The 23,943-nt window shown below is 52.4% G+C and overlaps 9 protein-coding genes across 9 annotated transcripts; 5 read left to right on the plus strand and 4 right to left on the minus strand.

The window, feature by feature from the left end:
• Positions 1 to 296: 296 nt before the first annotated feature.
• On the plus strand, positions 297 to 1,217 carry GUITHDRAFT_162568 (hypothetical protein). Its single transcript, XM_005834684.1, has 5 exons — positions 297 to 643; positions 687 to 791; positions 843 to 947; positions 994 to 1,066; positions 1,113 to 1,217. The coding sequence occupies exons 1-5, from the start codon at positions 308 to 310 to the stop codon at positions 1,148 to 1,150; spliced, it is 657 nt and encodes a 218-aa protein (XP_005834741.1). The 5' UTR covers positions 297 to 307; the 3' UTR covers positions 1,151 to 1,217.
• A 4-nt stretch (positions 1,218 to 1,221) lies between these two features.
• Positions 1,222 to 3,859, minus strand: GUITHDRAFT_106313 (hypothetical protein; the record flags this gene model as incomplete). Its single annotated transcript, XM_005834685.1, has 8 exons — positions 1,222 to 1,284; positions 1,329 to 1,368; positions 1,410 to 1,441; positions 1,489 to 1,593; positions 1,663 to 1,715; positions 2,430 to 3,633; positions 3,687 to 3,755; positions 3,836 to 3,859. 8 exons carry the CDS (start codon positions 3,857 to 3,859, stop codon positions 1,222 to 1,224), a joined length of 1,590 nt encoding a protein of 529 aa, XP_005834742.1.
• A 297-nt stretch (positions 3,860 to 4,156) lies between these two features.
• Positions 4,157 to 7,116, plus strand: GUITHDRAFT_86202 (hypothetical protein; the record flags this gene model as incomplete). The annotated part of the gene is made up of 16 exons (XM_005834686.1): positions 4,157 to 4,511; positions 4,568 to 4,951; positions 5,003 to 5,094; positions 5,165 to 5,232; positions 5,282 to 5,356; positions 5,401 to 5,482; positions 5,599 to 5,700; positions 5,748 to 5,798; positions 5,925 to 5,999; positions 6,045 to 6,230; positions 6,287 to 6,396; positions 6,476 to 6,542; positions 6,588 to 6,698; positions 6,740 to 6,862; positions 6,911 to 6,982; positions 7,027 to 7,116. The coding sequence occupies 16 exons, from the start codon at positions 4,157 to 4,159 to the stop codon at positions 7,114 to 7,116; spliced, it is 2,043 nt and encodes a 680-aa protein (XP_005834743.1).
• Positions 7,117 to 7,150: 34 nt separating this feature from the next.
• Positions 7,151 to 7,987, minus strand: GUITHDRAFT_69285 (DNA-directed RNA polymerase III subunit RPC25; the record flags this gene model as incomplete). Its single annotated transcript, XM_005834687.1, has 4 exons — positions 7,151 to 7,279; positions 7,385 to 7,474; positions 7,596 to 7,722; positions 7,770 to 7,987. The coding sequence occupies 4 exons, from the start codon at positions 7,985 to 7,987 to the stop codon at positions 7,151 to 7,153; spliced, it is 564 nt and encodes a 187-aa protein (XP_005834744.1).
• A 795-nt stretch (positions 7,988 to 8,782) lies between these two features.
• GUITHDRAFT_106316 (hypothetical protein) lies at positions 8,783 to 10,564 on the plus strand (the record flags this gene model as incomplete). Its single annotated transcript, XM_005834688.1, has 7 exons — positions 8,783 to 9,290; positions 9,330 to 9,382; positions 9,462 to 9,545; positions 9,590 to 9,756; positions 9,803 to 9,914; positions 9,962 to 9,997; positions 10,037 to 10,564. 7 exons carry the CDS (start codon positions 8,783 to 8,785, stop codon positions 10,562 to 10,564), a joined length of 1,488 nt encoding a protein of 495 aa, XP_005834745.1.
• On the minus strand, positions 10,528 to 11,929 carry GUITHDRAFT_93805 (hypothetical protein). Its single transcript, XM_005834689.1, has 3 exons — positions 11,113 to 11,929; positions 10,981 to 11,065; positions 10,528 to 10,932 (listed from the first exon to the last, which is right to left on the minus strand). The coding sequence occupies exons 1-3, from the start codon at positions 11,881 to 11,883 to the stop codon at positions 10,610 to 10,612; spliced, it is 1,179 nt and encodes a 392-aa protein (XP_005834746.1). The 5' UTR covers positions 11,884 to 11,929; the 3' UTR covers positions 10,528 to 10,609.
• A 1,073-nt stretch (positions 11,930 to 13,002) lies between these two features.
• On the plus strand, positions 13,003 to 15,622 carry GUITHDRAFT_137156 (hypothetical protein; the record flags this gene model as incomplete). Its single annotated transcript, XM_005834690.1, is given in 9 exon segments — positions 13,003 to 13,068; positions 13,192 to 13,329; positions 13,376 to 13,478; positions 13,543 to 13,788; positions 13,820 to 13,959; positions 14,011 to 14,124; positions 14,361 to 15,258; positions 15,416 to 15,489; positions 15,509 to 15,622. The coding sequence occupies 9 exon segments, from the start codon at positions 13,003 to 13,005 to the stop codon at positions 15,620 to 15,622; spliced, it is 1,893 nt and encodes a 630-aa protein (XP_005834747.1).
• A 1,857-nt stretch (positions 15,623 to 17,479) lies between these two features.
• On the minus strand, positions 17,480 to 18,630 carry GUITHDRAFT_162571 (hypothetical protein; the record flags this gene model as incomplete). Its single annotated transcript, XM_005834691.1, has 2 exons — positions 17,662 to 18,630; positions 17,480 to 17,582 (listed from the first exon to the last, which is right to left on the minus strand). Exons 1-2 carry the CDS (start codon positions 18,573 to 18,575, stop codon positions 17,480 to 17,482), a joined length of 1,017 nt encoding a protein of 338 aa, XP_005834748.1. The 5' UTR covers positions 18,576 to 18,630.
• Positions 18,631 to 21,316: 2,686 nt separating this feature from the next.
• GUITHDRAFT_61752 (hypothetical protein) lies at positions 21,317 to 22,524 on the plus strand (the record flags this gene model as incomplete). Its single annotated transcript, XM_005834692.1, has 2 exons — positions 21,317 to 21,693; positions 21,744 to 22,524. Coding segments are annotated over 2 exons (1,158 nt in total), but the record flags the coding sequence as incomplete, so codon positions are not given.
• Positions 22,525 to 23,943: the final 1,419 nt, after the last annotated feature.

Below are 23,943 nucleotides of genomic sequence, written 5' to 3' on the forward strand. Positions count from 1 at the left end.
GCGAGAGGAGGGAGCAAGGAATGAGGGAGGGAACGAGAGAGGGAAGAGAGGAGCCCTGGAGCACGGCAACTTGGGATAGAAATGGATTGCGAGGAGCTTGTTTGGGAGCCATGCAAGAAGGATTGTCAAGATGAGTATGCGTTAGAGACAGCCATGCAATCCATGGGGTGTAGCTTAACAGGCCATGTCAATGAGTTTGAAATTGACCTAGGAGAAGTTGTCTTTGCAGAACTTTGTGATTTGTTCATGTCAACTCTTTCCACGATGAAGAACTGATGATCCACGTCTGATCTTGCAGATCTTCGGAATGTTCATCACGGCAAACATAGAGGTGCAGCGTCGACAACTCGCGTTACTAGCCGGAGCGTTCTTCGGGGTGGGTTGGTTGGTATTCATCGATTCCCTGCTTCAGTTCAACCGCTGCTGGGATCAGCTGGACTACGGGGACCCCTGCAGCTGGGGACCTGCTCCTCTCAACGCGACTTCCAAGTATGTGCACACGCCTGACTCGCCCCCGCCCTCCTTCAACCCGTTTCCCCCCTGGCCAGGAGGCGGAGGGCAACCCACCACTACCCCGGAGCCCGTCACGCACAAGGGCTGGTCGGGGCTGGACGGCAAGTACAAGCTCGTCTACATCCCCGGGGTAGCCTGCTGCCTTGCTCTACCGCCATCCTCACGCCCCGCAGATCATCGCCCTCGTCTCCCTCTTCTTCGTCAACACCGTCAACGTGCGGGACCTCAGTGAAGACACGACGGAGGTAGCTGAAGGCGCTTCCCCCGTCGCCCTCAAGGTCCGTCCCTGTCAGCTCGACCTGCTCTCACACTCTCTCCCTCCTCCGCAGGTGTGGCTCTTCACCGGGATGATCATCGGCTTCACCTCCATCGCCCTCTCCATCTGGGTATACGCCGACCTCTTCTCTCGCAGCCCCAACATCCAAGACGACCCGGTCTGACTCTCCTCTCCTCCCTCGCGACTCCTCCTGACAGCCGCAGGCCCTTGCTGCCATGATCCAGACCATCTTCATCGCCATCGCCTCCTACGTCTTCTTCATCGCTCGTTCCATCGGTAACTCGTCATGCTCTGCTTCTAGCCTCACACTGGCTTGACACAGGCGGGCACGAGCTCTGGGGAACAGACCCCCTGCTGTAAGGCTACCAGGAGAGCGAGCGGGAGCAGGAGGAACTAACTTACTGTACAATAGAGACAAACAAAAGCGTCTGCTATCCTCTCTTCCTGCTCCACTTGTCTTCCATTGGCGGGATCTCCAACTTCACCCCGAGCGCCTGTCGCATGCTCATCGCAAGAAGCAGCAGCAGAGGGTTGCGACCTTGAGAGCAATCGACTTGTTCGCCCATCGCTCCATGTACCTGCTCCTCCTGTTACACCAGCAGCCACACGCTCCTGCAACCTCTTCCAGATGAGCCGCTTGCACTCCCAGTCCTTCCCCGCACCGTCAGCAGCTAGCAGGGCAAGAGAAGCAGCGTCACCTTGGCGAGCTTCAGCGCTGTCATGCCGGTCATGTCCTTGACGGTGAAGTCAGCTTCGAACGTGACCCCAAGGTTGGGGTCGCGACATCGCGTGTAGAGAAGCGTCTGCTGGCTGCATCAGCTCGAGAGGCTTGCGGACAAGATGATTTCCTCCAGCGCGCTGCTCGCCCCCACCATGGCAGCGATGTGAACGGGAGTGCGAAAGTAACTATCCTTGAAGTTGGAGTCTGCGAAGCTGGGGAGATGAGGGAGAGGAGAAGGAGAGGAGAGGGAAAGGAGAGGGAGAGGAGAGGAGAGGGGGAGGAGAGGAGAGGGAGAGGAGAGGAGAGGGAGAGGAGAGGAGAGGGAGAGGAGAGGAGAGGGAGAGGAGAGGAGAGGAGAGGGAGAGGAATCAATTGAGTCGAGTTCAGCAGAAAAGATACTTTTCGATCAGGAGCTTGCAGCAGGGAGCTGAGCCAGCCTTCGCAGCGTAGTGGAGAGGAGTCTGATCTCCATCCACCTGATTTCGGTTGAGAAGCGTGCGAGGATAAGTCAAGGGTGAGGAAACGGAGCTATCTAGCTTCACCTCTCCATATGCAGCGATTTTCTTGTTCACCACTAGCTGATTCCTGTCAGGCAGGGAGGGAGGGCTCTGTCAGACTCAGGCAAATCCGAACAAGGATGAAAGGTGGATCAAAGAAGGATGAAAGAAGGATCAAAGAAGGATCAAAGAAGGATCAAAGAAGGATCAAAGAAGGATCAAAGAAGGATGAAAGAAGGATGAAAGAAGGATCAAAGAAGGATCAAAGAAGGATCAAAGAAGGATGAAAGAAGGATGAAAGAAGGATGAAAGAAGGATCAAAGAAGGATCAAAGAAGGATCAAAGAAGGATCAAAGAAGGATCAAAGAAGGATCAAAGAAGGATCGCTGCAAGTACTTTGAGTCCATTGAGATGTCCTGACTCGGCGTGCTGAAGTTGGGGTTCGCTCCAGCCTTGAGCAGTACCAACACGCCCTGCTCGATCCCCGCCAGAGCCGCGCAGTGCAGAGCTGTCTCTCCTGCCCGCGACATTCTTTGCACGTCAGCGCTGTACATAAGGAGGGATTCGATGATGTCGCTGTGGCCAGCCTTGGCCGCGAGGAGGAGTGCGCTGTTCCCTGACCCAGTCTTCATCTCCACGTCCGCCGGCTCTTCGTCGTTGGTCCCGCTCAGGAGGACGCGCAGGAGCTTGAGGTTTCCGTCCATGCAGCAGAACAGCAGTGGCTCCGTATCCCACGTGCACACACAGTCGTCGCCAGTGGTGTAGAGAGTCTTGTCGTGAAGCTGCAAGCACGTGATCACGCTCGAGTGGCCCCCCAGCACTCGCTCCCTCTGCCCGGTCTTGACGTTGAATTGCACCGACACCATGCCCGTCCCCGCGTACACCCGTCCGTCCTCCCCCCACAGCGCCTTCACAGCTCCAGTATGGCACGTGAAAGAGCGAATGCCCTCCCCACTCTCCGAGTCGCAATGCAGGATTGTTGATCCTGCCCCCACAAACAGTTGCCCGTCGGTCTGCACGAACATGGCGTAGAGCGGCTGTGTGTCGAAGCGGAGGACGCGCTTGCAGGAGCCTGTCTGAGGCTCCCAGACCCTCACGGTCTTGTCGGCAGAGCAGGTGAACAACTCGGCAGGAAGCTCGACGAGCTCGTGGATGGAAGCTTTCTCAGACTTCTTTCTGAGCTGCATGCCTGTGATGTTGTCCTTGTGGTCGTGCGAGTCCCATGCCATCTCGCCATCTTTGATTCGCCATGCTCTCAGCACCTTGTCTGACGTGACCGTGAAGAACAGATGCTCGCATACCTCCACCAGCAGCACTATCCCTGCCCGAAACCTCGGGTTCTCATCGCCATACTCCAGCTCGTACTCTTTCACACACTGCCCCGTCGCCACGTCCCATCGCCGGACTGTCCCATCGTAAGATCCCGTGTACATGAACCATCGGCTGTGTCCCTTGATCCCCTTGGCCTCCTCGGCCTCCTCCGTCTCAACCGCTACCCTGAGGGAGAACACGAATGACCTGTGCCCTCGATATACAAACAGACACTCTCCCGTTTCAGCATTGAAGCATCGAGCCGTGTGATCGTATCCTCCTGTGAAGATGTATGTAGTCTTGAGGTTCTCTCCCTATCACCATCCATGCCTATCACAACAGGATCCCGCACAAGCTGCCATCTTACCGCATCAGTGGCGTCGTCAATCACTTGCATACAGTTGATGCTGTTGACATGCCCGCGGTACCGTGCGACCTGTACTCGACTACAGTAAGCCAACATGCTCCCCTCCTCCCTCCCCTCCCACCTCCTCTCCCCTCCATCCATCTTCTTACGTTGCTTTCGCTCGGTCCCGACATGGTCTCATCTCAGCATCTCAACTACCCACCCGTGAATCACCCACCTTTTGGGTATACTACACTACCCCCATGTTTCCCATGTAGTACCCCTGGTCTTCAAGTAGTAAACTTTCACTACCCGTCCTCGCCCGCTACGCCTCCCCACCCACCCCAACCCCACAAAAACTTGCCTGCTCCTCGTTGTTCCCCTTCCTCCGAGCTTCGCACTCCTCCTCCCCCCTTCCCCCTCCCTCCCCCCTCGCTCGCTCATCCTCTTCCTACTCTTCCCATCTCCCGCGACTCCGACGACAGCTGACCATGGCACTCCGTCATCCAGCTCCCGCCTCCTCCCTCGACGCCTCCTTCCTCAGCCGGATCGCTTCCCTCAAGTTGCATGACCTCCGTCTGTCGCTCCGTCCGCTCCCCTTCACTGCCTCCTTCTGCCTCCCTCATCGAGTCCCTCAAGGATCTTCTTCCTCTCCGTCCCAGCCGTCACAAGAGCGACTGGTCGTGGCTGCCGACGCGCTCGACTTGGACGCGTCAGCAATCAAGAGGGCAGTTCTGACGACAGGCGAGGTAACTATCTTCAACACGATCGAGAGTTTCAAGGAGTTGGACAAGAAGCAGTTCTTGCACAACATCGCAACGGAGATGTGCAGGCAGATCGACTCAGGTGACTTGCCTGAAGAGACCTTGTGAGCTGTCGCCATGACTGAAGTTTGTGCTCAGGGGAAGTCGAGGAGAACCCCTCGCTCCTGGTTCGCTGCGACGTCATTGTCTTCTCGGACCTGAAGGACTACAAGCACTACTACTGGTTCGCCTTCCCTGCCCTCTGCTTCCCGGACCCTCCCACCTTGTCGGACAGCATTCTGAGCATGGAGGACGTCATGAGTTCGGACATGATCCACCAGCTGCATATCGGCTACAATGGGTTGCTGGAAAGCAGCGGGAATGGTATCCCCCCGTTCTTCATCGTCGTTGAAGACAAGGACGCAAACACTGTGTCGGTGAAGCCTCTCAGCCATTATCCCGCTTGCGCTCAGAGCGGCAAACAAGTCCTCTTCGGCTTTGTCGATCACTCGCCACTACAGTCGAACCCTGGCTGGCCTCTACGTAACTCTGCGATGCCACGGTTCCTCGCCCTTGACTCATAGGCGCGTGCAGGAAACCTCCTTTACTTCCTCAACCGCCGCTGGAGTCTGAGCGATGTGACTGTCCTGTGCTATCGCGACTTCTCCGAGAACATGCAGAGGGAGGTGGAACATGTGCACTCTTGCTGGTCGGGCCCTTGACGCACTGGCAGGCGTGCTCCAGCATTGTGTTGAGAGTCAAGCTGAGTGGCATTCTCGACAAGGCCGGAGAGCCGATAGTGACAGGGTGAAAGAGACTCTCTCGTCGTTGAAGCGATGTGAAGTGACAGTGACTGGCCGGCTGCTCAATCAGGTGGGAGCTCAACCAGAAAGGCAAACTCGGGCCACGGTGTGCAGATTTAGCTCCTTTCATGGATCCGAAGCGAAGGTAGGATATGGTTCCTTTGGCTCCTCTTTGAGAGGTCCGTCCAGGGCAATCGAGTCAGCAGACCTGAACCTGAAGCTGATGCGATGGCGGTTCTTGCCAAATCTCGACACTGAGAGCTTGAGTCATGTAATAATGATAATGAGGAAGAGAGGAGGGAGGAGAGGAGAGGGAGGAGGCGGAGATTTCAAGGGAGGCAGGCTAGAAGGAGAGGGTGGTTGTTCCATCTGGTGAGACACTTTCAGAAACGCTGCCTCCTCCTCGGCGCAGGCACGCTTGGTTGTAACGTGGCACGATCTTTGACATCTTGGGGTTTCCGAAAGATCACATTCGTTGACTATGGGAAGGTGAGAGGAGAGGCTGAAGGAACAGGTTTCACAATACTTTTCTTCAGGTGTCCTACAGCAATCCAACTCGTCAGTGGCTCTTCGAATTTGAGGACTGTGTAGATCCCGATAACCGCAATGAGGGACGACCCAAAGCAAAGGTTCCTCCTCCCTCAGTCTCCTCCTCTCCTGCTTGCCCAGCCTCTCCTAGCGCCTCCCTGTGTCTTGTGTCTCGCTGACGTGAGCTCTCACTCTCTCGCTCTGACGTGAGCTTGCAGGCTGCGGCTGATCGCCTGTCAAGGATCGTACCGAACATGGAGGTTTTCGGTCTGGTGGAGGAGCAGTGAGTCACGAAAAGTCTGCAGGCTGAAGGATTCGAGCTCAGCATCCCCATGCCTGGACACCCAGTCGCCGAGGAACTGCAGGGCAAGGTGCTCGCAGATGTCGCAAAGCTCGCCGATCTCATCCAGCACGCTGATCTGATCTTCCTCCTCACCGACACTCGCGAGAGCCGCTGGCTCCCCACGCTCCTCTGCGCATGCAAATCGAAGGTGAGCGCTGCTGGGCCTCTGGTGGGACGTGCCCCCTCTCATTCTTGTGCTCGCAGCCCTGCATCAACGTCGCTCTTGGCTTCGACACGTTTGTCGTAATGCGACATGGAGTTCCTGACCCTGCAAACGCCACCGACCCCCAGCAGATCCCATCCTGTAACCTCGGGTGAAACTCGAACTTGTCTCCCTGCTGCGTCTTCCTCCTCTTGTTCTCTCTACCCTCCTTCTCTCTTACAGCAACCCAGCTGCTACTTCTGCAACGACGTCGTCGCTCCTATGAACTCGACTCGCAACCGCACATTGGACCAGCAGGTGGGATTTTTCTTCGTTTTCTTCGTCGTTCTCATTGTTCTCTAGTGCACCGCGACACGTCCTGGTCTTTCCCCGATCGCCTCGTCTATTGCCGTTGAGATCGCCGTCTCCCTCCTCCATCATCCCAAAGGCTGCCTGGCTCAAGCAGACACGGAGGTAGAGGAAGCAGCGCTGGCCGGGTTAACAAGTCATGGCAGGAGGAGCAAGAGGGGACAGACTTGGGCATCCTCCCGCATCAAATCAGAGGCTTCCTCTCCTCCTTCTCCAACGTCGTCGTGCAAGGCAGGCCCTTCAAACATTGCACTGCATGCTCAGCTGTGGTGGGAGGAGGGAGGAGGGATGTGTGGGAGTGCGTGACGGCCGGGCAGATTTTGAATCAGTACGCTACGAGAGGAAACGAGTTTCTGCTCAGGGCTTTCAACGAGCCCAACTTCCTCGAGGTGAGGAGCGTTGGCGCCTTGTGCTCATCTCATGGAGAGAACAGGAGGCGTCGGGGCTCACGGACATGCTGCGGGAGGGTGAGGCGCTCATGGAGGACTGGGAAGATGACGAGGTAGAAGAGTTAGAGCCGTGAAGTCATCAGCACTAGATGGTTGTATTGTACTCCTTCACTCCCACCAGATTGCCAACCCCAACCCATCATCTTTGATCGACGCCATGACCTGAAACGCTGGCTCGTCCTCCTGCTCCTGCTCCTGTCCAGTACGAGCAGGGGTATTCTTTCGATCCACAAATCGCTTTCCTGCCTGCTGAACCAGCGTCGGATCGGCGTTGGCGGCTGGAGGGGCCTTGGACGGCCTCTTGACAGGACGAAAGATTGTGTTGGTCACCCGGAAGCGGACGGGGCTGCCAAAGGCTGGATCCAACATGGCGTCGCCGTGCTCGCTCTTCCATACCCACAGCTGGTGCTCTTCATCCCACTCCGAGCCATCCTGGCACCTGACGTGAGGAAACTGGGAAAGCAGACGAGGGAAAGGAGGAAAACATGCAGAATCAGGAGGAGGAGCAGCACACACAGAGGAGCACGAGCAGCAGGAAGATGTGGAAAGACACCTGCATGAAGTGCGGCGGCACGAAGATGTCCTGGAAGAAACCAAGGCTGATCCACAAGCCTTCTGGGGTGCTCCTGTGAATGCTGCCCGTGATCACTTCGCCGATGAAAGGGCGAAACACAACCAGCCTGTGCACAAGTCAGGCCGACAGGTCAGGATCCCTAGGAGCCCTCACGAGAAGGTGACGCGGACGTGGACAGCGGAGTCAGAGGGATAGATCAAGCCCTCCCCGAGCTCTTCGATCTCATACAAGCACACGCACAACCCTGTACCCAAGAGAACCCGGTTGCTGTACTTCTTTTCTATCTGATTGCTCACTGCCAGTGACCGCGGCTTGCTCAACTCGGATGCCGGGATAGGAACAGCGTCCTTCATCTTGACGAGAACGAACATCTTCTAGTCGATGCTGTCTCGACTCACTCTCTCCGTCTTCTCTTCCTGTATCAAATTTTCCTTCACTTCATCCCAATCAGCCCCTGCACGTTCTTCAGTGCTCTCCCTCACCCCACACCGCCCTGATCGCTCTCTCCCTCTAGTCCCTGTTCTCCCCCCCCAACTTTCCCTCAGCTGACCCTCTCTCCCTCCTCCCCCCTCCTCTCTCCCGCCCCCTCCCTCGCCTCCTCCCTTACCTTCATTCCTTGCGCATGTGCTGTTCTGTACAAGGAACATTCAAAAATCCCTTCCACCACCCGAAAATGCGAAGTTCCTGACACGGAACAAATTGAATTCGAAGATGGAGAAGCGATTGACGGGGGGGAGGAGGTGATAGAAGGAGAGGGAGAGGAGGGGAGGAGAAGAGATACAGAGTATCGGGAACAACGAGATGAGACAAGACGAGATGAGGAGGGGAAAGGTAGCTATGAAGCGGCAACGATATCACATAGAAGCTTTCAAGGAACGGCGGTAGCAGCATTTCTAGGACTGCCAGTAGGTTGAGAGGGTAAGTAGAGCAGAAGTTTTCAGGCGGATCAGATTCGGGGTAACTAAAGGAAGGATACGTTGGAAGGGATTATTGAAATGACTGCAGGATTGATTCAGTGGGGCCTCAGTCTCACCATGTCGACATCTTCATCCAGACGATCGCAATCCTCACTGCATCGCAAGGGCAGAAGGAGAATAAAACCCGGTGAAACCTGACGGTCATGAGGAACCTTTCAATCTGAAACTCGATGGCCAGCAGGAACTAGAATGTCACAACTAAGATTCGAAGACGTCTCGGAGCGCCAGCGCAAACCGATCCACGAGTACCATGACGATTTGTCCGATGAAAGCAGCGGCGAGACACGTCACCCGCATCTCGTGGCCACTGCGCTGGAGATCTCGAGCTCGAGCTCGAGCTCTAACAGCAGAGAGTGCTGGGACGAAGAGACAGAGGAGTATGCGAGAGTCTCTTACTCCAGCTTCCTCTTGCTGCAACAAGAACTCTCGACGATCAAAGACAATCACAACGGATTGCGACAGTCAGCAGAAAAGTGGAAAAGAGAGGCAGAAAGGCTGCTAAACATAGGAGAAGATATGAAGAGTGTGATCATGAGCAAGGAGCACGAATTGGAACATGTTCAATCCAACATGCAGCGATCTTTGTTGGAAGAGAAGAGTCTGAAAAGACAAGTGAAAGCACTAAAGATCAAGAATCTGAACCTCAGAAATTCCATCGAGAACCTGGAGACTCAAATGAAGAGATTGAAAAATGTCGGTGAACATCCTGCAGCTTGCTTTTCCTGACTTCCCTTAGGAATGCCAAACATCGGAAGAGAAGTCGTCCTATCTCGAAGAATATATCAAGCGGTTGAAAGAGGTAACATTGAGATTGCTGTAAACTTCTTGTTGATGCTAAATCTGTCATCATTCGTTGATTTGATTGAAGGAATCAAGAAAAGTGCTGGAGAAGAACGAGTCGTTGCATTTCAAGTTGAAAGAGTGCAAAGTGCAACTGCTGGCAGAGCGAGAGGTTTGAAATCGCACGACGAATGTTGAGAAGTGAAATCTTGTAAGGTGATCAAGCAGCTTCATTCCGACAAGATGAATTCAGAAAGGTCAAGATGTCATGAGCTCGATGTCATTTCCTCAGACAGAGTCAACGCTCAGCCAATCCTTGTGCCTAGTTTGATGAAAGACGCTGCCTGTCAGTCGGATCAGACATGTCAGAACTGCACAAGCGCGTGAGCCTGGTATCTTCTCCGTTCGTCTCTTCTCACAGATGGTCAGGCATGCTGCATCGCTTGCTCAACGACAACTCACGTGGGAGCTTGAAGAGTCAGTGAGGCAGGCTCTCAAGATGCAGCTGATGGACATTGCGAGTATCCAACAAGACCTTAAGGTCCGCATGCTCAATGCAGCAGCTGTTGAATCATTTCCTGTTTGCAGAAATTTCCTATCAAGACTGTCAAGTTCGAGCCGAGCGTGAGCCAAAGCCGGCATGACGAGCCTTATCTTGTTCAGGTGGACGACACGAGCAGACGAGTCGCAAACCTCGAGCGGCAGCTCGCCACCGCCAAGGAAGCTCTTCGCTTGTGCCAGCACGAGCTCGAAGCGACCCAAGACGAGCTGGCTGCATCGCAGAAGCTCATCAAAGAGGCGGAGGACAAGCTGGGAAGTTCGCAAGCAAGCGCAAGCGTGAGATCGCTGGAGCTGAGCCGGCAGCTCATGGCAGAGCTTGTGGACAAGGAGCGGAAGATGGTTGAGCTGGAGGAGCAATGCTTGCAGCTCAAGGGCGAGCTGTCCGTAAGAGATCGCCTACCCGACGTGCAGGCGAACAAGAAGCTCACGGGGTCAGAGCAGACAATTGAGTTGCTCACTGCGATCATAACAGGTGTAGAAGAGACAAAACGTGACCTGGAGTATGCAAGGCGAGAAAACATTCTCTTCGGAGCTCTGTTCGACACAGAGTTATCAAGTTACCATGACAAAGCATCGTTTCAAAATAGCAAATTCGTTGGTCCTTGCAATTGTATTAAAAATGTCATTTAACTCTGCTGTGGCAAGTTGCTTTCTGGTTGATCGAAGGGTTGGTCCTCAACATGTAACTGCCTGCATATCATCATCCTGAGAATCCATCAGAATCTCTTCGTCTTGGATCATCAAACGCTTCATCTCGTGAATTGGTTCTTGATCTATGCGGTGTGAAATCAAATCATCCGGCATCCCAGGTTCTGGGTGAATAGCGAAATCAGATTTTGACACGTGATCTGTTATCTGTTGTTCCATCTCCTTGTCGCAAGCTTCTTTTGCGTTCTCGGCATTGTTCCTTCTATTTACTGCTATCGTACTGCTCGCACTGATCAGATCGTCGCTCGTCTCATCTGGCTGTCTCTCTCGACAGCTTTCCTCCAGCTCGTCTGCAGTTGAAAGTCGTCAGAGACTCGCTCAATCTCTTCAGCCATCACCATCATCAAACGTGCTTGTCTGCTCGGATGGGACGGTCACAGTCTCCGGACCATCTTCCTTTCCTTGCCTTTCAAGGTTCGCCAGCTGGTCCAATAGGGTCAACTTGGATCATCAATGCAAAATCAACATACATGTCCAACATCGTTGGTGACTTTGAGAGAAAATTGAGCTTGTGATGGGTGATAACATTTTGAGACAGCGAGAACAAAGATGGAACAATTCTTGGCACTGTTTGTGACACCCCCCACTGCTGAACTCAGGAACTCGCTGATGAAACCTCCATGAGTTACGATTAGAATTCGTTTCACTCTGTCATCGCTCACAGCCACCAAACGTTCAGAATTCGTGAAGTTTTGTTCGAATGAGCTTCTTGGACTGGAGGCATATCCCCGATGAATCATCGGCCCATAGTTACTGAAACTGGGCAAAGCATACTTGTGCAAAAGTTCCTTCATGAAGGATCTTGCTCGAAATCGTACATCTTCCCAATTTTCTCCTCCTGGAGGTCTAAATTTTCTGTGAGGCATTCCCGAGATTCTTGTCATGTGCTCAATGTAACCAATCTGATATCCTTCATACTGCCCTGCAGCCTTTTCTCGCAACCTGCTATCGGTGAAGGCAGGAATTCCGGGGGGCAAGGCTCGTAAAATGAAATCGGCTGTTTGCTTTGTTCTGTTTAAATCGCTCAGATACACAGCGGTAAATTCGATTTCTTTCAATCGTTCAGCAACAAGTTGTGCTTGTTTACAACCGTTGGGTGTAAGCCCAGAAGAGTTCTGACCTGCGATGGTTCTGCTCTTGTTCTCAGGGGTCTCTCCATGTCTGACCAGGTACAACTCGAGCGAAGCACCTGGTGGGTACATGCTCGGCACAGCTTCCGGTGAGGGCATCGATCCTTGCATTGGAGAGGCTCTTGACGAGCGTACGCCGAACTCTTTGGCTGAAATCACTGGAGAGCTCGTGGGGCTTGCTGTGTTGTGCTTTGGGCTTTTAGTTGGACTGAACTTGGCAGGAATACTGAGGTCAAGAGCTTTCTTCACAAACGATTCGTGGCTCGTGTCCACAGGAGCCTTCTTTGGGAATTGAACACTCGTGAAAGTTTGTCTCGATGCGTACATGTCTCGATAGTCTTGCGAATGCTGCTGAGAATAGAGTTGCCACTGCATTGGTCGGACTTGAGGAGCTTGCGAGATCGAAGCGTGTAGATTCGTTGGCTGCATCAGATTCTTCCCCGAAGCAAGAACCGAAGGTCCGATTCCGAAGCTGTAACTCCATGCCTGCTGTTGTTGAGCCAGATGCTGACCTGTGCTTCCCATTGAACTGTACATCCCTTCACGCACCTGTCCTCCGACATCCCTTGGCAACTCTCGGACCACTGTACCTCTTCCATTCCCACCTACTGCTACTCCTCCTCTTCCTCCCACTCCTGCACCTACTGCCACGACTCTTCCTCCCACCCCTGCCGTTCCTCCCCTTCCCCCTACTCCTGCAACTCCTACTCCACCTCCTATTCCACCCCCTATTCCTCCCAAAACTATACCTCCCATTCCTCCTCCTCCTCCTCCTCCTCCTCCTCCCATTCCCCCTCCTCTTTCCCCGCTCCCTACCCGTGCATGGCTCGCATGCATGACAGCTGAACGGTGAAAGAGGAACTTGAACTTTTAGTTGAATAACTAAAAAATATTAATATGCAATATGAGTACAACTGCCACTACCGTTAAACATCGGTGTACCAAAATAGATAATCCCAAATATATTGTAAATGAAGTTACTCATAGCTCATGTTAAAATAAGTTTTAAAGCTGTGCCATTGCTTCAATTCGAAGGGTCGTCATGTTGTACCAGGACGAGGGGGTGGGGTGGGGGTGGCTTGGGGGTGGGGGGGTAGATTACTGATAGAAGAAAAGAGGCGTGAGGTATCGAGCAGGGGTAGGAGGAAGGACAGACCAGGGGTGGGTTCAGGGAAGCAGCAGGGGTACCTTAGTAGGGGTACGGGAGGAGTTGCGAAGAGACGCGAGGCAATGGGGAGGGTATCGGAGCCGCTGATGGGGCAAGACAAGGAGAATGAAAGGAAGGCCAAGAAGCAGGTGAGAAACACGAAGAAACAGTACTCCTCGCACTCGTCTATCTCTTCTCTCACTCGTCTTTTGCGCATCTCCCCAGATGTTGAGCCCATGTTTCATTCACGCCTGGTCTTGACACCTTCGCAGACTCTGCCATTCATTTTTCTAGTGACGTCGCTTTTCCTTGTCGGGATTGCCTGTGCCTTCATGATCAGTTGGGACCGATCATGGTCGGATAGAAGTATTGAAGTTTTACAGTCGTTCGATCCAGACAATCTCTACAAGGTAACCAGAATGCAATCTGGAAGCTTCCTGTGTTGATTTGTTACAGTACAACAAGATTGAAGATTATGATCATCCAAATCGCATCGACAAATACAACTGCTTGTTTTCTGGGTGTGATGAAAGCGAGGACAAAGGACTTGTAAGCAAAGGTAGAACCATATAGATTGCTTGAAATGTACTCGAACGACTTGATCAAGCTGAAGTGTTTTACAGTACAAAAGCTTTCCAAGGCGCTCACAAAGCTGATGAAGATGCAAGACAAGTTCAAGCAGCAGCTTGACAAGCCGACGAAGTCGATGATAGAAGTGGCGCAAGGAGAACCAGGACGACGTGGTCCTCGTGGATATCGCGGTGCTGTGGGTCCACAAGGATATCCGGGCGACACCGGGCCACAAGGGAGAGCAGGCGTGATGGGCAACCCTGGACTTCCTGGAGGAATGGGCCCGAGAGGCCCCCGAGGTTTTCCCGGGGAAGCTGGAAGGCCTGGCAGGCAGGGAGTGCCGGGGATCGAGGGCCCTCCAGGCCCTAGAGGACGGCAAGGCAGGGAGGGACCCGGCGGAAAGACAGGGCCCCCAGGCTATCAAGGAGAGAACGGCCCTGCTGGTCAGCCAGGCCTGCGAGGGGCTCCAGGTGAGCAGCTTTGAGCCTGCTGGGCGATGAAGTGATGAATGCAAATGGCAGGTAGCAATGGCGTCTCCTTGCAAGGACCACCGGGACCCCGGGGAATCCGTGGAGTGCGAGGGCCGACGGGTCAGGTTGGTCCTATCGGCAAGCGAGGTCAGCAAGGGCCTCCAGGTAGTCTTGGTGGTACTGGCAGCCAAGGCAATATCGGAGTTCAAGGTCTGGCTGGAAAAGATGCCAAGCAAGCACCAACCCCGCAGTGCACAGGGTTGCAAACCAATGACGGAGAATCGATTTGCTGTGGCCTGTCCCGCACATCATGGAGTTCGTATTATGATTCCTCTACAATGAGAATCGACACTTCAAGTTGCAAATTTACAGGAAATGTGAGATACTTCACTACACTTCAGGGTTCAAGTTATACAGAGAGACTCTTTGGCATTTCGAACATTTACGATCCAACTGCGACAGGATTTAGACTTTACTTGTACACTCAAACTGGTCACATCAGTCTCTGGGGTTGGTATGCAAACGCTTGGCGATATAAAGTACGTTGGTGTGGCGTGGGGAAGAGTAACGGTCCTCGAGTTCCAACGGGATGCTGCGGGACAGACTCAGCATATTGGTATAATGGATGGACTTGGGATAAGACACTAAACGCAAAGGCTTGCGACATCAGAGGTAGTAAAACCACCTGGATCACAGCGGTTGAAGGGTTCAGACAGTCTGGCATCCAAAAGCTAACTGGAATGAGCGCTGGAACAGTGAATGGTGCTAGTAGCTACTACGTCGCCATCTCACTGGCATATTCTTCCAATTCGTATTGGGGCCAGCCTTGGAATGTGTACGGATGGAGCAATTGGCGACTGCGGAAAGGTCAATCTGACGCGCTTGAACCTCGTTTCTGCCTCTTTGGAGACTCATTCCCCACTGGGGACATGCGACTGCTTCAGCATGAGATCAGACAGGACGAGTTTCCATGTCAGGGAATGAGGTTGATAGAGGAGAATGTCGTCAAGACAAACAAGGCTCAGATCTGCTGTGGGACTTCCGACAGCACATGGAAGGTGATGAATGGCTACCTGATGAAGGACGTGGATACTACCTCTTGCAACTTCGATGATTCCAATGCCAAAGTCATCTACATGACCAGTCTTGGAGGGGACAACAACATTGAATTGGTAACAGGAGCAGCAGCTTATTCCAAGAGCAATAAGAATGGTTTTACTGTCCACCTTGCTTCTCTTTACAGTAATCAGCAAAATTATGCAAAGCGGTATAATTGGAAGATTGAGTGGTGTGGTATTGGTGAGAGACGTTGAGAGCGTATGACATTGGAGGAAGAGAGGTAATACTTGGCAACGTACATGGTAGCTGGGTGTATAACTTTTCACGATACTATAGTAAAAGCAATGTGAAACCAGTCAGCGTAATCCCATCAAATGATGCAGATATTTTCACCTAGCGTCTCGGCTTGCCCCTGACCTTCTTCCTGCTCTGATCCTTTGGGGTGCCGCGTACCTGCAGGTCAAAGTGAAGGTGCTGCTCATGCTGTCAGGAGCACCTCGATGCCCTCATGCGCGAGCGTCTCAAAGGCCTCGAGCTGCAGGGGGTTACGGTCAAGAGCGCAACAAGAAGCATCAAGCAGACCTGTGCGTCGCCGAGAGACTGAGCAAACCTGCATCCAACACGCGTCACGAGACTCAAGACTCGCGCCGACAAGTCGGACGAGCTAAGATTACCTCTTACCCATCCGCCTGCCTTTCAACAAGTTACTTAGCGTGGGGCCGCTCTGTTCCTGCAGTCGCCTGCTCAGAGGCGTAAAGGAAAGACTTTTGAGACCATTCTCCTTTGCACGTGCTCGGAGTGCCTTAAGCTCGCGTTCAACTGCGACGCATCGGTGAGGAGCAAGGAATGGTTTGATCCGAGACCCCCAAAAGATTCGAGATACCTGCTGAGCAAGTTCGTGGCGGACATCCTCGTAAGTCTTGACAAAGTCCCTTCGCACCCAATCAATTCCATTTTGCACACCACTCTTCGCATACTCCGTTGCTTTGCTCTCCTGAGGTTTTGGAAAGAGACTTCGAACATACTCTGTGACATCGACCCCTGATGTGATGGAATCAAGAATCTGAGTCAAGAATGTAACAAATCTCTTAAGGCCTCGATGTCATCTTCAGGACCTTCTTCGCTTCTTCGCTTGATTTTGCAGCTTTGCGGAACCACAAGACAGCAGAGCTTCGATTTTCAGTTACCCCGATTCCGCTCCAATATCTGATTCCGATCTGCAGTTGCGAGTGGACACAACCGCTCTTGGCTGCCTGGAATAAACTACCAAGTTATGCAAGGAGGAAGCGGGAGAGGACCAGGGAGAAGGAAGAGGAGGGATGAAGATCTCCGGGACCTGCAAGAACCAGTATGCTGCTTTCTTGTTGTGTCGCCGTACGCCTAATCCGATAGAGTACAATAATGCCAGATTATACTGTGACTCGAGAAGACCTTGTCTGTGTAATTATCAATGCAGCAAACAAGCCAAAGCAAACAAACTTCGCTGCGATCTTGAACCACTTGCAGGCCAAAACAATGTCTCGTTTGCAGCCTTGACCCTGCAAAGGGAAACTGAGGAGGAACACATTGCAGACGAGTGTACCTCTTGATAACAGACAGCGAGATTGTGTTTCGCTTCCAATATTCCCTCAGGGAACTTCACATTACCATTGGCAGCCAACTTGTACCAAGCAAAGGCCTAACTAATCTGTAAGAGGCGATAGGAGTGCAGGGAGATTCAGTGCAGACAAACAGACATAGCGGAAGGAGCAGATAGTGCAGTAAGACACGTTTGTGTAAGAATCACCATCTTATCATTTCTTGGCAGACCCACTCCAAGTTCATAATATCGAGCAATCGCCGTTTGACACTCGCAATCGCCGCTTGCCGCAGCCTTCATAAGAAAGCGACAACCATCTACAACGTCTTGGTGAGTCCGGTTTCCATTGATCAGCCTTTGTCCTAGTTCTCTGCATGCCACAGAGCTACCGAATTTCAGCCCAGAAATGAATAAGATGGCTGCTACCTTCCCGATTCAGCCAAGTTCTCCAACCTCTTCATTCCCCTTTCCATTCTCTGTAAGTACTCTTCACGGCCCAGTTTTCCTGATTGATGTCAGTGAATCTTTCAGTCCATCGCCCCTCCCACTTCGTTGTATCACCTTTCTTGTACATGGCGTCAGCAGTCCTTGTGGACCTGATCAGCTTTGATTCCATCTCGTGCTCTGGTTCACCTGAGTCTGATTTACTGTCCGAACTGTCTGAGCGATCACATCAAGTCAGCTCTGCAGCGAGAGATAGACGGTCTGGGAACCAAGAGGAGGAGGAGACGGAGAAGGGACTCTTGTCAAGACCGTCTTATGCTTATCTACAAAGATCAAGCGGAATCCCCTGGGCAATGATGATGCCAACTTCACTTGATATTTCTTGGGCCCAACAATGTAAACCTGGGAAATCAAATGAGGATCAGGATGAAACAAGATCTAGCCTAGTACATCCGGACACTCATGAAATCTTTCTAGAATGTTGGCGTCTGATTCGTTGCAGTCAATAATTTGAACTTCAAGCGGCATGTCCCCAATCAATCTGTGGAGCAGGTTCGACGAGAAACATCTCCTGATGAATTCACTTCACCATCTGTCGGGTTAATCGCTTGCTCGCTCACCTTCCTGCTTCATATGAGAGAAGGTCCGAGTCCTCCTTTGATGGGCCCCAGTGCTCGTCTAAGACTACTTGATATGGCAGCCCCTCCTTCAGTTGGCTGGCACTGCACAGCTCCTCTACCATCTGGATATTTGAGATCGATGATACGACCTCGTTGTCTGTTTCATTAACAAGGAGGTAATCGCCATCCTTCTCGTACATATCGCTGTCCCTCAACAGGTCCTCATCATCAAAACTTTCGTCTTCTGCCTCGCTGTTCTCTTTCAGATCTAAAGCCTCCGCTAGTGGGTGGTTGGGCTTAACACTCGTGACCCTCTTTCTCAACATCTGCAGCTCTTTCTCGCTTTGCGAGATGCTCTCTTCAAGAGATGCTAAGTGTTCATATTTGTCCACCTTGTTGCTCCTCCTTGATGAAGACTTGTTCTTCAGGCCATGCAGAGCAAACTCTTCCTGTCCTCCAACCAACATGCCCCATCCTCCAACCTCTTGGGCAGCCTTGTCATTGTCTGAGATGTGGGATGGCATGGATTCTAAGTTGAAGAGAGCTGATTCGTTGTATGATGAAGAGGATTGGTGCCCCACATCTTGAGATACGTACGCATGATGACGCGATTTGGTCTCTTGCTCGTCCTGCATTGTCTGTCGATCCTTCTTTTGTTGCCATCGTTTCTTCGCTTCCTCTAGTCCTGCTCTTGTCGCCTTCATTTTGTCCTGTTGGCCACCCCGGAGATACAGAAGGGGAGGAGGGCGCAAGCATGTCACCCTTGTGGTAGCCTCATCCCTTTGTATCGACAAGTTGACAGCGATGGTCACGAGGAGAAGAAGCGCAAGTCCTCGCATAGTCCAAGCATGCAGATCAGGGCAAGGTATCTTACTTCGTACCTCCCACGTCGCTTCCTCCCTATTCGCCTCCATATCTTTCCTCCCCCTCCTCCTCTACCTTCTGCCTCGTACCACCGATGCGTCCCAGCATGGCGACAGGACAAAACAAGCTCCCCTCAGCGAAGAACCAGTGTAAGACAAGAGGCAGCGAATTTCTCCTATGATATTCAATAGCGTGCCTTGTGGGACAGCAGAAAGAGGAAGGGGGGGTGAAACCCTGAAAGCGGGGGGGTACAGGGGGGTACAAGGAGTATGGCAGACGTGAAGCGATGGCTGCGAGGGAGGACGACTGTGAGAGAGGACGAGCAATCAGGAAGGATAGGATGGTACTCGTACAGAGAATCCATCAACCTCTACTTAGGACAAGCGTCCCAAGACCTGTCTGGTAAGACTGAGAAACTCTTCATGATCGGACTCAACTTGATCACTGTTCCAGAGTTACCGCTGCGATCTTTGTTGCTGCATCACTACACATGGATCTTCTCTTTCAATGCGATCTGCATCCTCCTGTTGCTGATCATGCTGCTGTACGTGAGGTTCCGAAGATACAAGTTTCGCAGCTGCTATTCAACTCTTGGCCCTCCAACATTCAAACATTACAATCCTGGGCCACCAATGAGCAGTATAAAGAGTTTTGGAGGGAAAAACTGTGAGACAGATGAATATTCGTTGATGCATGGCAAGGGGTTGAAAGGAGCGAGTGCAGCGGGAAAGGACAAGAAGACGCAAAAGCTGCTGTACAGTAAACCTGGGATAACTGGAAGCATGAAAAGAAAATAAGCGACGAGGGTGTGAAACCTTCAAGCTTTCGGACGATCAGGCAGTGTGAAAACCTTCAAGCTTTCGGACGATCAGGCAGACATCATCTCATTAAGAAGTGGCATAACTTTGCATCAGCATTGCGAACTGGACTCGACTTCGGCAGGAAGCGTGAGAACAACACTTGGCACTGATTGAACATGTGATTTCATGGTGCATCTTACCAACGGCAGTTCCTTAAACTCGATGGAGATGCTCTCTGGATAGGAAAAGGCTCACGTTTGCTCGCAGGTAGCATCATCTTTTGTCCTTTTTTTACTTCTTCTTCTTCCACTCCCTCTAGACCAGCGTTGTGTAGTCGCCCGAATTGCTTCAATCTTGGTCGAAAATGTAGTTCATGTGATTTCTAGCAAACTTGGAAGTTCCGCAAGGAATTGACGGATGACATGAAAGAGGAGACATAAAGATCCGATGCATCGATGAGCAGCTCACATGCATGTCGAGTAGCCTCACGAGACCATGGCCTTGAGTTGACGCTTCCACTAGCACCGTCGGGCAACCTACTAGCATCATCTACGGTAGTCCCTGATTAGCGTTCACCGTTACTAGCCGCTCAGCCCAGCATCACCTACTAGCCCTCAGTGACTAGCATAGCCGCATCACTGACGCCTACCGTAGTAGCACTCACTTCCGTGACTGGGTCGCCAGGGCTCACGGCCGCCGACGGCCGCCCGGCATACCTGCCGGCCGGTCTAGTACTAGGCCCGGCCGGCAGCTGCCCGGCAGCCCCGGGCGCGGATCGCCACTGCCAGTCACGCAGGCTATAACTCCTTTCGAAACGGTCTGTAACCGTGTAACCGATAAAGGTCAAAAGTCAGCCACAGTGCGATGCGGGTGAGAGGAAGGAGGAAAGGGAGGCTGCGCAGGGAGGAAGAGGGCTCGTCCTGTTGTGATGGGCATGACGGAAAGTATCACCTCTCATGGTCTTGATCTAGAGCCTCTTCGGTACCGCCAATATCTTCTGCTTGACCTCGATCTCATCGGTTTGCGTTGCGTCCTCAAAAGAACTGCATACGATGAAAAAATTACAGCATGCACTAGAAGCAGCACGAGCCGAGCATGACAAGTTTGTCGTGCTATCACCAGTGGATTTACAACGTCAGGCAGAAGGCAGAAGTCAAAAGGAGAAGGACAAGTTCTTTCAAGACCTTGAATTCGAATGTGTGCACCTTAACGATAGGTTGGAGATTTCTTGTCTGCCGTCGCAACGCAGGCATCTCTTTCTGCTCTCCTCTTGCTTGTCTCACTTGCTTTCAATCAGCAGCGATGAGGCTGGCCGCCAGTCGAGGGAGAACTCGACGGAGATGGAGGATGACACTGTTGAGAGTGATGAGGAAGGACACGAGGTTGACATGGAGCATGACGCTGACAGCGGTTTCGATGGCTGCAGATACACGCACGATGAACCTCTCTTCGGCAATGAGCAGCTCAACAATCACACGGACTGTCCGAACGCTCCTGAGTATGATGATGAGTATGCCATTGACAACCTGAAACGATTTCTACAACCTCGCCCGTTACATGACTTCACCAACGACGACATGGGGACCAGAATGCCCAAGACTGGCACTTATCGCACGCTGATTCATGCTCCTGCCATCCCTCTGGGCCATCCTGAGCTCGAGCCGACCGTGATGAACGAACCCTGTGAGGACACAGGTGGTGGGGCCGGCAGACTGTGCAAGGCCTTTGAACAGCCTGTGACTGTCTATGATGCTAATGCAAGAGAGCCAAACTGGAGCAAATGGCGCGAAAGATTCTTGATCGGGATTGACGAGACTGTCCTCAGCAGTGACAGCCGTTACGCGCTCCCTTCAAACTTGTTTGCTCCCACTAACAGCGGATGGACTCTTGGGCCGAACAAAGGGGAGAAGCAATTGTACAAAGATGGAGATCCGGGGAATGATCAGGGAAATTGTGGGCAAGATTTCGATAATCAAGAAGGGTTCTCTAGCAGCTTAAATTTTGAGTCCAGGTTTGAAAGTGGAAATCTGCTAAGTGCTATCCGAGTTGAGGAAAATACCTATGACCTTGTCTTGCGGCCTGATTTCTACACCTCAGGTCATACTCAATGGTATTATTTCGCGGTAGAACGACCGGAAAGGGAGAAAGATCATGAAGCAAAGCTCTTTACCTTCCGAATCATCAACATGAACAAAGCAGAGTCGCTCTACAAACACGGCCTGCTACCCCTGGTCAACTCCTCGCTCCGTCAAAAGGGATGGGAACGACGGGGAACGAACGTTCGGTACTATGAAAACAACAAACGGCAAGGGAAGAAACGCGGCCACACGTTGAGCTTCTCACTCGAAATACAAGCTGGCGAAATCTGGTGAGTCGAGAGGGATGTAGGGATTACTTAACTGATGATTTGAACCGCAGTTACATCGCTCACTGTTACCCCTACACGTACAGTGACCTGCTCAAAGACCTTGACAGTTGGGAAGCTGACGCTTCAAGGCAAAAATTCTTGAGGAGAAGAAATCTTTGCGAGACGATTGCAGGAAACCCTTGCGAGATCCTCTCAATCTCAGACACCAGCAATCCTGCAACTAACATGAACCGTCCAATAGTCATCATGACCGCAAGAGTTCATCCGGGAGAGAGCAACTCCAGCTGGATCATGCGAGGAATCATCGACTTCTTGACTGGATCCTCAGAGGAAGCGCAATGTCTCCGCGACAAGTTCGACTTTCGACTCGTCCCCATGTTGAATCCGGACGGCGTGATCAATGGAAACTATCGATGCAATCTAGCAGGAAACGATCTCAACAGACGGTACAAAAACCCGAGTCCTTATCGACATCCTACTGTGTTCTACTTCAAGCAGCTGATTCGCACGCTTATCAAGAACAACAGGTCTATCTTTCTCTACTGCGATTTGCATGGCCACTCGATAAAGAATAATGTGTTCGCCTACGGATGCGACCAAAAGTATCGAAGGTCAGCCGGAGAGAAAGAACGTTGCCTGGGGGTCCAGCACCCCAAGCTTGCACAGCTTTTTCCCTTCCTTCTCCACAAGCTGTCGGAGTCTTTCAGCTTCGTCGATTCTCATTTTCAAGTTCAAAGATCCAAGGACTCGACATCTCGCGTCGTTGTTTGGAAAGAGTTTGGAGTCGATCTTAGTTACACAGTAGAAGCTTCCTTCGCCGGTGCCAACGCTCGAGCTCAAGGTAGCATGCAAGGATATCACTTTCGAACAGGTTCATCTTGTTGCCTTGCGAGCTTCACCTGACTTGCCTGCCCAGCTGACCTCGAGCTGTTTGGACATGACTTGTGCAAGGGCATCTTGCTTCTTAGCGACTGCGTGGGTGATGAAGAGGCGGTGAACAACTACCTGTACGAGGCCTCGCAGCTGCGAGAGACGGAAGTTGGCAGCGACGACTACACCAGCTCAGACGATGACGTCATCTCTCCGGCTCAACGTCCTGGTCTTGACAGGTATGCTCGGAGCGAGGCGATTGGCGACGGGGTGAAGTCAAAGAGCAAGAAGTCTCGGAGCGTTCCCTCGCGTCCTGCAGCTGAGAAAGGAGCTGAAGCCGAGCAGGGAGAAGCGAAGGTCAAACTCCTTGGCCCGAAGGAATACCGTAGCAAGCACTCGAGCCTTGCCGACTCGCAGCTACTGGCTCTCTCCCCCATCCCCCGCAAGCCTCGGGTGATCACAAAACCTTCTGTGTCGCAGATCCTGCAGAGGAAGAACCTGAGTCGAGACGCGGGGGCTGACGAGAGCAGCAGCGGACTCGAGAAGAAAAACAGCGCAGGACGAGAAGATGGAAACCTGAGACTGAGAGGACGCGATTCTCGTCGACGAGACTCTTGTCCTGAGCACAAGATGATGTGGACGACGGCTTCCTTTGACAGCAACCTAGAGGCTCAGGCTGTGCACGAGAATCTCCTCTCGCGGTCCGAATCTACCACTCCCTCCACTTCCTCTCCTTCCTTCCTCTTTCTCCAACCCCCCCGGCTTTTCAAATGATTCTCATTGTCTTCATGTAGGTTGGCTGTAGCCTCTCGCAGAAGATCTTCTGCATTTAGCGCAAGTCAGCCAGGCTCTCCCGTCAAGATTGTCGACCGGCAACGAGAGGAAGGAGAGCATGGCTTCGGTGTCGTCGGGACGAGGCTGATGCAGTCTGCTTGTAATTCTCCGCTATGCAGAAGCTCATTTACTCCATCCAGCTCGCTCGCAGACTGACGGGCGCAGCTTACTAGATGACTTGGATGTGATTTGATATTGATACCCCAATGAAATGTTCTTCTTTCCCCAGTGACTCCGACTCGCTCGTCCGGTCCATCGATGATCCCGGGCCTGCCGAGCCTCCAGCGGCCCGACTCCGGCGGCACTGAGCCGGCTGCACATTCACTGAAAGTTGACTGAAATTAAATGGTTCAGTAACGAAAGAAATGGAGAAGCGATAGAAGCAAAGGCAAGGCAAGAGAGGGAACAGGAGGGAGGAAGTACCCAGACTGGCAGCAGGCATGAAAGGAAGACGAAAGAACCTATCATTATCAAAGGAGCAACATATTGTCTGTACACCTTCACCTGAATTCCTCAACGTGGGTGAAGGACATGAAAGGTGTGAGA

The sequence above is a fragment of the Guillardia theta genome (genome assembly GCF_000315625.1).
Source record: "Guillardia theta CCMP2712 unplaced genomic scaffold GUITHscaffold_24, whole genome shotgun sequence".
In the NCBI taxonomy this organism is placed as follows: domain Eukaryota; class Cryptophyceae; order Pyrenomonadales; family Geminigeraceae; genus Guillardia; species Guillardia theta.